This window comes from Globicephala melas, chromosome 2 (assembly GCF_963455315.2).
Source record: "Globicephala melas chromosome 2, mGloMel1.2, whole genome shotgun sequence".
Classification (NCBI taxonomy): Eukaryota; Metazoa; Chordata; class Mammalia; order Artiodactyla; family Delphinidae; genus Globicephala; species Globicephala melas.
In genome coordinates this window covers 4,130,398-4,145,711 of record NC_083315.2, presented here as the reverse complement: position 1 = coordinate 4,145,711, position 15,314 = coordinate 4,130,398, and the positions used below count along the sequence as shown (strand labels likewise).

Genomic DNA, 15,314 nt, shown 5'->3' with positions numbered 1-15,314 from the left:
TACCGCAAAAAAAAAAAAAAAAAATTAATTAAAAATTAAAAAAAGATAAAAATTAGTGGAGAAGTTTTTGGTGCACTTAAGAACACTAGGCTCTGCATGGCTGCCGTTATAACAACATACTCTGAAGGAAGAGTTCAGTGAGTAGGTATATGGGCTGCAGTGTCTGTGAGAGGAGGGGCTCTTGTTTGCTGAAACCAGAGCCCCCCAGAGAACGGTAAGCACTCAGGCAGCATCAGCCCTGACAAGAGACCTTCACCTGCTCTGCCAAAGGCTCCTCTAGATACAGTTTCATTCTTTGTCATCAAAGAGTGCTCCAAGGAAGCGCTCTATCCTGTTCAACACCCTCTGTGTACTTTTTCCCTCATAACTACTAGTAATGTAGAAAGTGAGTCGTAAATAAACTTGAATTCTCATCCTTTATAAAGACGACCCAGAAATAAATCTCTTGGGACTTTTAAAATTCCTGACGCTGAGATCACAGGCATTTCTCTGTAATTATATTGAATGTGTTGCTTGTGTTACTCTACCTCTTGTTGTCATTTTGTAATATTCTACTTTCAATATATCTTGCATGTTAACAACCTGGCAAATTTAACAGTTCATCAGGTTTCCGACTCGGCTGCGTGAACCAAACAGCTAGTTTTATTGACTTGATTCGATTTCATTATTGAGTAGACAGACATTTATTTCAGACAACTACAGAAGTTCAATAACTTCAAATTTCTCACTAACAGAGAACGATTGACTAGTTTTTACAAACTAACAGTATGGAGTGGTTTTTTTTTTTCCTATTTCTTAATACAGCCACAGAAATTTTCACATTTAAAGGCTTCAGTGGTTCTGTGTGTCCTTCAAGATAAAGTCTGAACTCTGTGCTGTGACGTTCAAGGAACTTCACGGTCTAGTCCCAGCCTGTTCTCCTGTCCCTCCCCTGGCTTCTTGTCACTTTTTCCTGCTCCTACTTCCCCAGCCTCCTCAACAATCTTAGCGTCTGTGAATTAAGCATTCATTCCAGACACGCTTTGAGGTACTTTTTAAATAAATTTATTTATTTATGTATTTATTTTTGGCTGTGTTGGGTCTTCATTGCTGTGCACGGGCTTTCTCTAGTTGGGGTGAGCGGGGGCTACTCTTCGTTGTGGTGCGTGGGCTTCTCATTGCAGTGGCTTCTCGTCACTGAGCATGGCCTCTAGGCGTGCGGGCTCAGTAGTTGTGGCACGTGGGCTCAGTAGTTGTGGTTCGTGGGCTCTAGAGCGCAGGCTCAGTAGTTGTGGCGCACAGCCTTAGTTGCTCCGCAGCATGTGGGATCTTCCCGGGCCAGGACTCGAACCTGTGTCCCCTGCATTGGCAGGCAGATTCTTAACCACTGCGCCACCAGGGAAGTCCCATGAGGTACTTTTAAATACAGGTTTAGCTTCTATAACTGGGGTCAGACTCAAAGTGACTTAAACGATACAGGCAGACCTCATTTTACTGCACTTCACAGATACGGCGTTTTTACAAATTTAAGGTTTGGGGCAACCCTGCAAGTCTATTGGTGCCATTTTTCCAACAGCATTTGCTTTGTGTCTCAGTGTCACATTTTGATAATTCTCACTTTATTTCAGACTTTTTCATTATTATTCTGTTAATGGTGACGTATGATCAACGATCTTTGATGTTGCGACTATGACTCACTGAAGGCTTAGATGTTGGTTAGCATTTTTTAGCAATAAAGTATTTTTCATTAAGGTACGTACATTGCTTTTTAGACATAATGCTATTGCACACTTAACAGACTACAGTGTAGTGTTAACATAACTTTTATATGCACTGGGAAACCAACAAACTCCTGGGACTAACTTTGCTGCCATATTCGTTTTATTGTGGTGATCTGGAAGCGAACCCCCAATATCTCTGAGGTCTGCCTGCATAGGAGTTTGTTTCTGTTTTATGTACTGTAGAGCACAAGGAACTGTACTCAATGCTCTTTAATAACCTATATGGGAAAAGAATCTGAAAAAGAATAGATATGTATATGTATAACTGAGTCACTTCGCTGTACGTTAGAAATTAAAACAACATTGTAAGTCAACTATACTTCAATTTAAAATTTTGATAAAAAATAATAAAATAAAACAAATGAAAACTAACCAAAAAAAAAAAAAAGAAAGAAAAAGAAAATAGAGTCCAAGTGTAAGTGATATAGAGCTGGCTTGGTAGCAGCTCTGTCCTACCTGTACCTTGGTAGCGACACTGTGTCCTACAAGACACAGGCTCTTTCTGTCTTGTTGCTCTTTTCTGCTGAATATGCAGCATCCTTCCATATAGTCGGCTATTCCAGCTGCCAGCAGTGCACCTCCACTCAAGCCAGCAAGAAAGGGAAGACGAGAAAGGGGAAGGCACATGACTAAGGTGTTGGCATGTGTCATTTCCGCTCCTATCCTGTTGAACACGTGTCGGTCACATGGCTGTACCAAGTTGCAAGGGAGGCTGAGATATTTCTCTAACTTAGCCCAGCAGCCCCAGGTCCATTTCTGTTACTTCAGATGAACTAGAGAATGTGTGATGAGGGGAGTCCAAATCTTTGTCATACCTACCATGTCTATGTTACTGCGCTAAGTGCTAGGGATAGAGAGATGAATAGGGACTGGATTTGGGGGAGAAACCAGTACAGTTGGAGAGATTTGGGGTAAATCCCTGTTGTCTCAATGTATCATAGATACTGAATCTATATACATTCTTCTTTACCTTCTATATAAACAGAATTTATTCTGTATATAATCTGTACATAATCTTCTGTGCTTTTGCATTTTCTGCCCCCTTCCCTGGATTCTTTCTGCCCCCTTTTCCACTGGATGCAATTCTCCCCACTCTGCAAAGAGTAGCCCAAGAGTTCCCACCTTTGCTAAGCCTTCAGCATTCCTTCCAGAGACAGGTAGGAGTTGTGTCATTAGTGTTCCCATAGTGCTTAGATGCTGTGTTCTCTTTCCCCTGTTTTGTTCTAAGTGCTTGGAGGCAGGTATGAACTGTGGTTTTATTCGTGTCCTATCCCCAGCACCTAGGACAGTGCCAAAGCAAATAGAAGATGCTGGATAAATGTTTGCCAAATCAAATCAGTGCTTGGCCTCCTGTTGTGGACTCTGGGAAGGCAAAATGAGTGGACTCTTTAATGAACTGGGGAACTCTCTCATATGGTGTATAATAATATCACAGTTGATAAGACGTTAAGTGAATTCCAAATCAAATTCATAGAGGAGATCGTGTTTCCAATGCTTTCATCTTATTCTAACTTTGAGTTTGTTTTTATTTTTATTCAGTTATGCTAGTAAATGTGTTCTGGCTGAGGGTGATGAAGGGGTCTTAAGAAAAAGCTTGAATTTGAATGATGTGTTCTCTTATATTACTTGCTGTATTTCTCACTAAAGTTGATTTCAAAAACCAAAGTGATATCCTGCTTACTAGAAATCAATCTTGTGTGGTCCAGGAAATGTTGAATTTTTTCCAGGACTTACTTGAAAAGGCAAATTTACAACCTGATTCAAAAATTTTATTTTCCTCTGGGTTCCTGATGTAATCCCAAAAGGAACCTTACTGTCCATAGCCTATCCATGATTCCGTTTTGGATCTTAAGCTGTGTGGGAGGTTAATCAGTATAGGATAAAAACCATAGAATTTTCACAGACTATTCCAATTCTATGAATTACTAGATATTAGTAATATGACTGCTTATGTTACTTACAGACAAAGCACTCGACCATTTGGGCCTCAGTTCTTTTATTAGTCAAATAAGAACATTGAACTAAGGCAGGGTTTTTCAGCTCAGCCTGTTAGACTATGAATAATAATAAGAGTTGTTACTTTAAATCACAGGTTTTCAGGAAAGAATGGTAAAGTGCTGAGAATTCATGGGTTTGCACTTTCCATGGGCCTAAAGAACATAATGGTGTGTGATCTCAATCTGTGACGTGAAATAGTTAAAATATCTTCTCCGGTGGCAACAGCATATGGAATGACGTGTGGGCATGGGGACAAATGTGGAGCAATAGCTGTGGCTGTATAAACCATTGCATATTAGAATGGTTGATACCATATAAACTAATAGTTTTATCCCCAAATGCCTTAATCATTCATCTTTTCAGGTGTGACATGTACAAGGCCTTTTAGAAAGAATGTTGCGATCAGCTCCCTCTCTGCAAACTGTGTCTTTAGAAAAAAGATGTAAAGCACAGCTTACAGCTTACGAGGAGTATTCATTTGTGAGATCTGGGGCTTGGAAAGCAGGCTTATTGAGTTTCTTGTATTTAATCATAGGTGATATATTAGCTAATTAACGAATGCAGTCTGACTCAGATCAGATTTGCTTTTGCCGGACTTATGTTTATTTAATGTGCTTTCACGTAGAAAATGAGTATTTGGCAGTGAGCAAAAATAAAAAGCACACAAAAACCTGTGTAGCTGTAGTGGCTGAGTGAGTTGGGTCCTGAGGCCAGTCCTTCCTACAATTCATGTGAAACCCGTACTGCAAGATGAAGCGTCTGACAATTTGGAGGCTGGTCCTGTAGTCCTAGGAATCTGGAGTGAATTAAAGTCTAGACTCTGTTATTTTCCAGAGGAAAGGGAGGAGGGAGAAATCACAGATCAGATATGGCCAAAGTGATACGGAGGCAACACTGAAGCAAGGATGCTGCTGCCAGTGTGTGGAGGCTTCAAGGCAGTAATGGCAGAGCAGCTGCGTTCTCAGAGGGTTAGGGGCAGTGTATCAGGAGTAGGCCTCCTCTTGTAACGAAGCAGGAGACTGCCGGCTTGTGAAAGGCAAAGATGCTCTGCTCCTTGAAAATCTCCCCAGGTGAGAATGGCTACCGTCAAAACGTTGCCAAGAAACTCTAATGATCCAGACCGTCACAACTGTATGTTAGCCATAGTCATTTCAGGAAAATAAATGATACTTTGGGTAGATTTCTGGTCAGTTTCTTCCCTGAAGCAGAAGAGATCGGATTCCCGAGCAAAGAAAAACAGGGAAGAACAAAGTTTGGGCATGCCCGCAGGAACAGCGGTATCTTTAGAAACTACCTGGGAGGCAGAAGCTAAGTGTTGATTTGCCCGTGCCTCCTACCTGGGAGTGGAAGGTGGGAAGAAATGGACAGTGGGTCTGCTCAAAAGAGGAGGTACAGTGCAGCTTGGTGAAGCCACACGCTGACTGCGTTCTGCACGGCTCTTCATGCAGTGCTGTGGGCTGGTGCACCGGAGGCGAGCCCGGGTGTCCTATGTAAGTTTCTGTTGCTGTACGTTGCAGCTAGGGGCTGAAAATACTATTCGTGTCTGTCTGGTGCGTGGTGCCTCTTTCAGATGTTTTTAATCCCCGTGCTGGGGATCAGTCAGACAATCAACCATTTGTACAACGAGTTTTCAAGCCACCTGAGGTATCGGAGATTCTGAGTTTCTCCGGAGATTTTTTTTTATGTATCTTTCGTGCGGTGTTACTTGGATAAGGTCGAAAATAACTTGCCCTGGGATCGCTTGGGAAGTGCATTGTCTCAGAGGTCTGTATCAGTTCAAACCAGTTGATATTCTCTTTTACGTAGAGTCCTGTTTTCATCTTTGAATTATGGCATGAAAAGAATCTTTTTTTAGGGAGAAATACCACGGAGTTTGTCAAATTAAAGATAGCCACAGAAGCTCCCTTTAAATCCTGTTTTGAACAGCTTTAGAAAAATAGGAGATGGATGACACAGCTGTTGCAGTTACGCCAGCATGTACAGCAGCTTTATCATTCTATGACTCTTTCACTGAAATAGCCCTTATTTCACGGACCTGCTGTGTTTTGCAAAATGGCTGTCTGAGTATTAAATTCTACAAGGCAGGCTTACACAAACACTGAAGTATCACTACTTAAAATGATTGGATGCTAATTGAAAGATGCCGCACAGTCTGCTAGCTGACAAGCTCGGGGGGGGGGAAACGCTCACTTTATTTTCACCCTCCTCTTACGTGTGGCTAGTTGATTTTCACGGAGTGATGTGAAAGCGAGCAAGAGGCTTATTCAGGCTGGACAGACTGCAGTGCTGAATTGCTTAACACTGATCTGAGATTCCTGGCTGCAGAACAAATCGAAAATCTACAAAGAGAGCTAATCAATACCTAAGGGTATAGTGTAGAGAAATCTGTGACCTTGGAAAACTGGCCGCTATAAGAGATATATGTGACACTTCCAGGACAAACAAGGTCAAAATCTGATACAATCTACCTAATATAAAGTTGGAGACCAGGAAGATGGGAAAGGGATAATTACATTCCTATCAAATCTTAAAGAGAATATTCAATTTTATTAAATAATTAAAAGCGTAAAAAGCCCCATTAACTTACAGATTTTTGTAACGGTTATCTATTCAGTGTCATTTGTCTTTTGAATGCAACAGTTGACATGCGAGAAATAAATGTAGTAGTGAGGTAGCCAGCAAAGATTTTTAAAGACAACATCTGCAGAAATAGATTTTTTTTTCCGTAGAAAAATTAATTGCTTTTTAATAGGACTTGGGAATAAGTATTAGAAAGTTTCTAAAGTCTAAAATTATCCACATAAAGAAAAATCTTAAATTAAAAATAGAAATCCTTTGAAGTTTAAAATCCGTATTTTTATAGATTCATGAAGATTGATAATTCCATAGTCTCATATTTCTGTTTATTCTTATACAATAAATTAGAGGAAATCTGTTGTTATGTAGCCTGCTGGCTAGAGGAATTCTGAAAGAAAGCCTCAAACAAAGCAGTCTTTTTTCACCCAACTTATGTTTGTCCTTTTCCTGACATTGAACATGTAAACAAATAGAAGAGACAGCATAAACTGTGCTCTCTGGAGTCTTGACTGAAAGGTTAGAAGATTTGATTCATCTGCTAATTCTCAAACTTTTTTACCCTGTGTTTTGGTGAAGGAACTACAAACCATATAGCACAAATATACCTTAAAGATAAAAGAAATTCATATATCTTGGTCACTAGAAACAGGTCTTCCTTTATGTTAGAACATTTATCTCTTGGGAACTCTAACCTGTAACCCACCTGCTGCTATTTCAGCCTCTTTTCTCTGGTAGTTTAACACGTGGATTGCAGTTTTCTTTATAGATAGTCAACCGAACGCTGTAGTATGTTAAATCTGAAACATATTTCATTTCCTTGGAGGAAAAGAACCTCTAAGTATGTATCTGGCAATGAGAACTCTCGTTTGACTGCAAAGCAGACAACACGTGGAGTCTGGAAGCTGCTCGGTGAATAAACAGGTAGACAGCAGGGCAAAGGGTGCCCAAACCCATGTGTAGCACAAGTGATGGGGGCCTTGTCCATTAAGTGGACTGTCTCAGTGTCCTTTCTCCAATTTGTCATCAATTTGATGGAGTGATAACTTAGATCAGGCTAGTACTAAATGCCAACTAAAGTTTAGGAATTAATAGCGGGTATATATATAAAAATATATATATACGTACGAGGTATAACATATAATTCAGTTGGCACGGTCTATGTGTAACCATCCACTAGTTCTTATACCTTTTTTTAGTACGACAGTTTTCTCAAGGATTCTTCCTAGTCTCACATCGTCTCTCAGAAAGAATATGAAAGTTCTGTGGGTTCTGAATAAAGTCATGTACATATTCCATAGTCCTTTTGTTTCTAGGTTTTTACCTTCCGTGGCTGTCACCTTTATTAGGCGCCCTCCCCTAACTCACGTCACATTGCCTTCATATTCAGAAATTGTCCCATGAGCGCCCTGTAGGCTGTGGCCCCTCTTGTTCTCTGTAAGACGCAATTCATAAGCCTCTCTTTTTGGCATTATTGAGTATTTGAACTCAAGAGCTAGTCTTCGTTATTTTATTTATACCAAACAATCATTCTTTTAGAACCCAGCTTCGCATCTTAGACGTAATTCCTACTTTTATCTCAACTGTCCTGCTATTTTTATTTTATTAAATGACATGAAAGTCTGTCAGCTGAATAAATACTCCTACACTTAAAAGGATCTAGAAGCTTGATAAGTTCTGTGTGCATCTCTGTGCAACACGTCTAAAATATTGACATTTCCATGCTTTGGGGGAGCAGAGATTGATACTAACTGTTTTGGGGTAAACTCTATTGAAGGATAGCACACATGCAGAAAAGTGCAGAAATCTTAAGTGTTGAGTTTGATGAAAGTTCTCAGAGTGAGCAAGTTTGTGTAACCAACACGAAAATCAAGAAACCAAGCAATGTCAGAACTCTCATCCTACCTTGCACTCACCAATCAGCTCCCCCCTCCTCCACGGTACCCCCAATTTGGCTTTTTCCTGTTTCTGAATTTTATACAGATGGACTCATTCCATATGTATTTTTTGTTCAGCTGATGTTATTAGCATTTTATTTATGAGATTAACCTATGTGATTGCACTAAATTACAGCAGTAGTCTGCTCTCATGGCTGTATAGCAGTCCATTATGTGACTAGACCATAATTTAATTTTCCATACTGTTGAGATGCATTTGGGGAGTCTCCAGTCAGGAGCTATTGTAAATACTGCTGTTATAAATGTTTGTACCATATTCTTTTATTGATGCTTACGTATGCATTTCTGTTAGATATAAACTAGGAATGAAATTGCCAAGTCGTGGGGCTTATACATATATTCAGCTTAAGTCAGTACTGGGAAAGAGCTTTCCAAAGTGGTTCAGTCGATTTACACTCTCACCAGCAGTGCCTCACCAAAACTTGATGTTGCCTTCTACATTTTAGCCAGTCTGGTAAATGTGTCCAAGTACCCCATGTATGGTTTGACTTGGTGTTTCTCTGATGACTATTGAAATCAAGTACCTTCTTTATATATTTGTTGGCCAGTTGGATAGCCTCTTTTGTGAAGTACCTGTTTGAGTCTCTCTTTTTCTTTTCTTTTAATATATTTTGGAATTTTCATACAGTAGAGATTTTGAAGATTTTTTTTTTTAATATTTATTTATTTGGCTGCGTCGGGTCTTAGTTGTGGCACGTGGGAGCTTCGTTGCGGCATGCAGGATCTTTCGTTGCAGCACGCAGGCTCTAGAGCACAGGCTCAGTAGTTGTGGCGCACGGGCTTAGTCGCCCGATGGCATGTGGGATCTTCGTTCCCTGACCAGGGGTCAAACCCGCGTCCCCTGCATTGGAAGGCGGTTTCTTAACCACTGGCCCACCAGGGAAGTCCCTGTTTGAGTCTCTGGATTCTTTTTCTGTTAGACTTTCTGTCTTTTGAGGTTTTTTGTTCAAAAACGGACATACAAGGAAAAAGGTATTGATGGTTAGCATAATAAAATGACTAGAGACAAAATGGTATATACAGACATAATTAGAATGTGGAATCAGGCCAATCTAGGTTGGATTCTTGGTGTTCTTGTTTATTTACTGCATGATAGTGGGGAGTTGCTTTTTTTTTTTTTTTTCTTAGTCTCAGCTTTCTCATCTGTATAATCGGGAAAATAGGGCAAGCTTGAAGGGTTTTTTTTGAAAGTTAAAATGAAATGTTGACAAAAACAAACCAAAGAAAACAAAAAAAAAAAACAAAAATAAATAAAGTGAAATGTTGTGCTACAACATCGTAAATCAACTATACTTCAATAAAAAAGTTTTTTAAAAAACTGAAATGTTGTTTGTCAGCCCCTACCGGATCATGAGATGGAGAAACTATAGGAAGAGAGTAGGAGGGGACGTTAGGGAGGAAAATGGTAGATAACTGCTCTTTTTAACGTGGAAGTATAGTTGATTTACAATATTATATTAGTTTTAGGCATACAACATAGTGATTCAATATTTTTATAGATTATACTTCATTTAAAGTTATTATAAAATATGGTCTATATTCCCTGTGCTAGACCATATATCCTTGTAGCTTATTTATTTTATATGTAGTAGTTTGTGCCCCTTAGTCCCCTACTCTTTTATTTTCCCTCCCCACTTCCCTCTCCCCACTGGTAACCACTGGTTTGTTCTCTGTAAGTCTCTTTCTGCTTTGTTATATTCACTCGTTTCTTTCATTTTTTAGATTCCGCATGTAAGTGATAACACAGTGTTTGTCTTTGTCTGACTTATTTCACTGAGCATAACACCCGCCAGGTTCATCCATGTTGCTGCAAATGGCAACATTTCATGTCTGAGTAATATTCCATTGTATGTATGTGTGTGTATATATACACACACACACACATATACAAACACACACATACACACCACATGTTCTTTATCCATCACAAAATACTTCTAGGCCCATTGTGTCATGTGATGTTACCACAGTGTTTAAGAGTACAAAAAAACAAGGCAGGTGATGATAACACCATTTTATAGATGAGAAAACTTCAGACGAGAGAAGTAAACTGTATCGCCACAGGCCACAGGATCTGATGGGGCCAAGCTGAGATTCAAACTGAAATTTATTTTTATTCCACGTGCCACGTTTTGTGCATCTTGTTTGGAATGTAGTTCTAAATTTAAATAATGGGATTATAATTAAATTTAATTAATGCTAAATTTTTGTAGTGCTTTCGAGTATAAAACTCAATTGTCGTTGAGCTTGAGAAGTATTGTACTAAAGTGCCAGTAATAGAGACTTCTGCTTAGCAGAATTGTAGGTAATATATTTTATGAATTGTAGTTTTTTTCTCACAATTCGTACTTTTTTCCAAATTATCATAATTGTCTTATTAGGGGAAATCAGTTTAAGCTATACACTTATTATATATGTTCTGGAAAATATATTTTTATGGCAAAAGACTCTTTAAAGAGTTTTGAGAGGCATCAATTTTGTTCTCCAACAGATAAAGGAATAAGGTTCATATGCATTAGTGGTTTTAATATAGGTGTATATATATACATACGTATATATTGCACCCATATTTATATATTATATACCTTAAATAACGTGGTGCTTTTCCAGCCATGTCTTAAGATATCCTTGAAGGGTACTATTTGGCTTATAAAACCTGTGTCTTGAAAAGTCAAATTTATACATATTTTGCCTGGCCTACTCTTAAAGGTATTTTCTCAACATTTGGGACTGCATGTGCTTTTGATAGTTTTTAATTTTGGCCCTATTAAAACCCTTAATTCCATCCTTCAAATTTGTCAAGTGGCATTAATTCTAAAAAAAATTTGAATTCATGTGCCTCTTTCTAGGAAGTGAAAATATCCTTAGACGGTAAGTGCTTACATCAGAGCAGTAGGCCACAGCTTCAGAAATGACGGCCATGAGTATTTAAGATATTTCACAATAAAAATGCTACTTGACGACTTCATTTTTTTCAGAGCTTTAAGTTTTGCTTTAATTATACGCTTCAGTACATGAGGACATTTTATTAATAGAAAATGAGAAAGATGAGCAGGCCTGTAAGTGTTAAGCAGTGCAGAGGGGGGAGGTGAAGTTCAGTTAGCAGTTTGCAACCTCTGGGCGTGTACTGAAAATAAGCTTGTTGCTGAATTTTCAGAGACGTGGGACCCTCTAGTTGCTTTCGAGTGTTCTTAGCTCATCCCTTTGTCACTCAATGCTTTTCTTCCCACTGGAGAGGCAGTTTTGTTTATGTACTTATTTTTAGGAAGATAGCATTTAAAATTTTTTTCAGTTTTTCTGAGGTATAATTGACAAATAAAATTATGAGATATTTAAAGCGTACCTCGTGATGATTTGATAAATGTCTACATCGTGTGGGCTTCCCTGGTGGCGCAGTGGTTGAGAGTCCGCCTTCCGATGCAGGGGACACGGGTTCGGGCCCCGGTCCAGGAAGATCCCACATGCCGCGGAGCGGCTGGGCCCGTGAGCCATGGCCGCTGAGCCTGCGCATCCGGAGCCTGTGCTCTGCAACGGGAGAGGTCACAACAGTGAGAGGCCTGCGTACCACAAAAAAAAAAAAAAAAAATTGTCTACATCGTAAAAGATTCCTTCCATCTAGTTAATTAACACATCATCCATCACATATTTATCTTTTTTCTTTTTTTTGATGAGAACATTCAAGTTACACTCTCTTTTTGGCAAATTTCAATTCTACAGTACAGTGTTATCAACTCAGGTCACCATGTTATTCATTAGCTCCACAGAGCTTATTCATCTTAGAGCTGAAAGCTTGTACTCTATTACCAGCCTCTCCCTATTTCCCTCACCCCCCAGCCCCTGGCAACCACTTTACTATTCTCTGTTCCTGTGAGTTTGACTTTTTTTTTTTGATTCCGCGTGTAAGTGATAGCATGTAGTATTTGTCTTTCTCTGTCTGACTTATTTCACTTAGCATAATGCCCTCAAGATCCAGCTATGTTGTTACAAATGGCAAGATTTCCTTCTCTCTCATGGCTGAATAATACTCTATTGTGTATATATATTTACCACATCTTAATTATCCAGTGGTGTGTGTGTGCACATATATATTCCACATCTTTATCCATTCATCCATTGAGGGACACTTAGGCTGTTGCCTACCTTGCGTATTGTGAATAATTCTGCAATAAACATGGGAGCATGAAGATGTGGTTTAATATGTGTATGAAAGACTGGAGCACGGGCACAGGCTCTGTACATTGTAGACCTTTGGGCAAGTCACTCCGTTACTCTCTGCCTCGATTTCCCTTTCTGTAAAATGAGGAATAACCACAGAACCTTACTCACAGGTTGGCCATATACATTACATGGGTTAAACGATGAAAACACCTGGCTTGTAGTATGTACTCAATTAAGTGTGAACTATTTTAATTATTGTTATTCCCATCTCCCTCTGCATCTGAGCACTACTTCTCCTGGGGTAAAAAAATGGTTGAGAAAGAGCCATCACTTTTGGAAGGGTGAGTTCATTGTTTTAAAGAAAGCTTCTGTAGGACTTCCCTGGTGGCGCAGCGGTTGAGAGTCCGCCTGCCGATGCAGGGGACGCGAGTTCGTGCCCCGGTCCGGGAAGATCCCACATGCCGCGGAGCGGCTGGGCCCGTGAGCCATGGCCGCTGAGCCTGCACGTCCGGAGCCTGTGCTCCGCAACGGGAGAGGCCACAACAGTGAGAGGCCCGCGTACCGCAAAAAAAAAAAAAAAAAATTAAGCTTCTGTAAAGTTTATTTAATTACGAATAGCTGTGATAGTCGTCATCCTCCCATTCATTCGTGAAGCAGTTACTCAGCGCCAGCTCTTTGCCCAGGGCTATCCTGAAAGTTCAAAATACAGAGAGGAATTGAACCCCTAATCCCCACCTTCAGGAAGGCCTAGATTGATGCCGGAGATACGTGAGTTTATGGGAATATTAGTGTCTGACCTCACGAGAATATCCAACAGTAGGAAGAAAACAAATGGCATGCCACCTGTACCAGAGAATAATACCACAGCGGCATTAGAGAGAAAGCTGGATCTGTACAGACCAACACAGACGGAGGTCTACGTTCTGAGAATATGTTACTTACAAATTAAGTTGCAGAGCATTGTATATAGTATAATCACTTACACTGTACCTGTGTTTATTTCTTTATGGGTATTTGTGTTTATGTCTTTATGGGTATTTAAGAAGAGGTCTAGAAGGCTCTTCCAATGTACGGGCGTCTTACAGAAGTGGGCTTATCAAGGACGAGGTGGGATTTTGCTGTTTATATCACTAGACGTTTTACAATAAGTATGTTTTATTTTTGTAATAAACACTGAATGTGGCAAATGCCTTTAAATTAACTTTTCCCTCACTTTCTCCCAGTGTATGTAATACACATCTTTGCTCATTAGAAAGCACTCAACTTGAAACGCGTGCAGCGAAAATAATCCAGAAATTGAGGCATCTGTTAGTTGAGAAGTTTTCACACGTACTCCAGGTACTTGGAAACAAGAAGGGTAGATTTTGGCTGGTTCTTTAGACCTGTCCGTCAGGGGTGTGATGTGCACATGTGCTCAAATATGGGAGGGGGTTCGAATGCTTTGCTTTGCAGGCTGAGAACTGTCTCATGAAGGATGGTCACATCCTTTTGAATTCATTTGCACTCCGGCATGCCTTTATTGTTAGCATATTTCCTAAGTAAATGAAGGTCTGAAGGGATGTATAAGGTCTGAGCAGAGGAACATAAATCATCTTAGGAGATATTTCCATTAATTTATGCTGGCCCGGTGAGTCATCTCCCTCCAGACAAAGTGGTCAAGAGAGTCAGATCCAGTGGCCATGGCCCCATCCGGCTGTCTTGAACCATCTTTTTCTTCGCTTCTGTGTTGCCTCGTTTGCCTGTTTCCATATATCTCTTCCTCTTCCTCTACTATACAGACGATATCTTCATTTTCTGATTTATATTGGTATCCCGTCAGGTAGTCAGTTCTTAGAGAAGCCGATGAACACCAACATACATCTGAGGAATGGTTAAAAGAAGGAAAACGTAAAGAAAAGTAGCCTTAGAAGAAACGGCCAAAATGACTGAAGGAAAACTGTTCCACGTCTATGCTGATGGCCCCTGAATCGGTATGTCCAGCTCAGATCCTTCTTCCAAGTTGCAGACCCGTATAACCATGCAAAAGCCTTTCGATACCTTTATCTGGAGACACCACGGGCACTGCAGACACAACCAGTGCAAGACTGAATCCAGTCGTCTTTGTCCTGGTCTTCCTCACCTCTGCTGCTTCCTTCCGCTCTCCCACCAAAACCTGTATCTACTTCCACCGTATTGGTCAGATTAAAAGGCACCACTATCCTCCCAGTTGTCCAAGCCAGAAGCGTATCATCGTCCTTTCTCTTGACTCTCAGATCCAGTCACTCATCCCTTTCAATCACTTCTCCCTCAAGAGCTCTGGCATCTGTGCTCTCCTCTACTCCACCTCGCTTGACCCTAGTCGAGGCTCCCGTTATTTTCCTCCCAAATTGCTGCAGCAACCTTCTGAATGGTCCCCCTGGCCTAGTGTTCGTTCTGCAACAATCCTTTCTCCACATGGCAGCCGCCATTGTGATTTTTCTCAAAGGCAATCATGTTATTTCCTTGCCTAAAATCCTCAGTGGATTCCCATTCTCTGAGACTATCAGGACAATCCAGGCAACATGTTGCAAGGCCCTTCTTGATCCAGCCTTTGTTTGCCTCCTGGGCCTTAACCCGTAGCACCTTCACACTCTGAAGTCCCAATGGCATTGACTGTCATTCACCTCCCAACGCCTTTTGCCTCTGCTCCTCGTAGAGTCTGTTCCCAAGTCCAGGTCAGGCATCCTTCCTCTTTTCCGACGGTAGCACTTCCTATACCTTCTCATAATGACTCCTTTACTTGTCTGCCCCCCTCCTTTGAACTCTGCGTTCCCTTAGTTCCCTTTGCCTCGTTGCATCCCTCTTGTCCAGGAAGAATGCCTGGCCTTTGGCCAGTGTTCAAGACATA

At 40.5% G+C, this 15,314-nt stretch overlaps 1 protein-coding gene across 4 annotated transcripts in view; it reads left to right on the top strand.

The window, feature by feature from the left end:
• The window catches only part of CACNB2 (calcium voltage-gated channel auxiliary subunit beta 2), a 403,112-nt gene that overhangs the window by 128,725 nt on the left and 259,073 nt on the right, over positions 1-15,314 (top strand). The window contains exon 1 of one of the 4 annotated variants that reach the window (XM_060292032.2): positions 4,969-5,248. The exons of the other annotated variants lie outside the window; for them this stretch is intronic. Coding sequence (XP_060148015.1) covers positions 5,201-5,248 — 48 coding nt within the window. The 5' untranslated portion in view covers positions 4,969-5,200. Of the gene's footprint in view, positions 1-4,968; positions 5,249-15,314 lie in introns of those variants that run through there. 4 annotated transcript variants of the gene reach the window in all.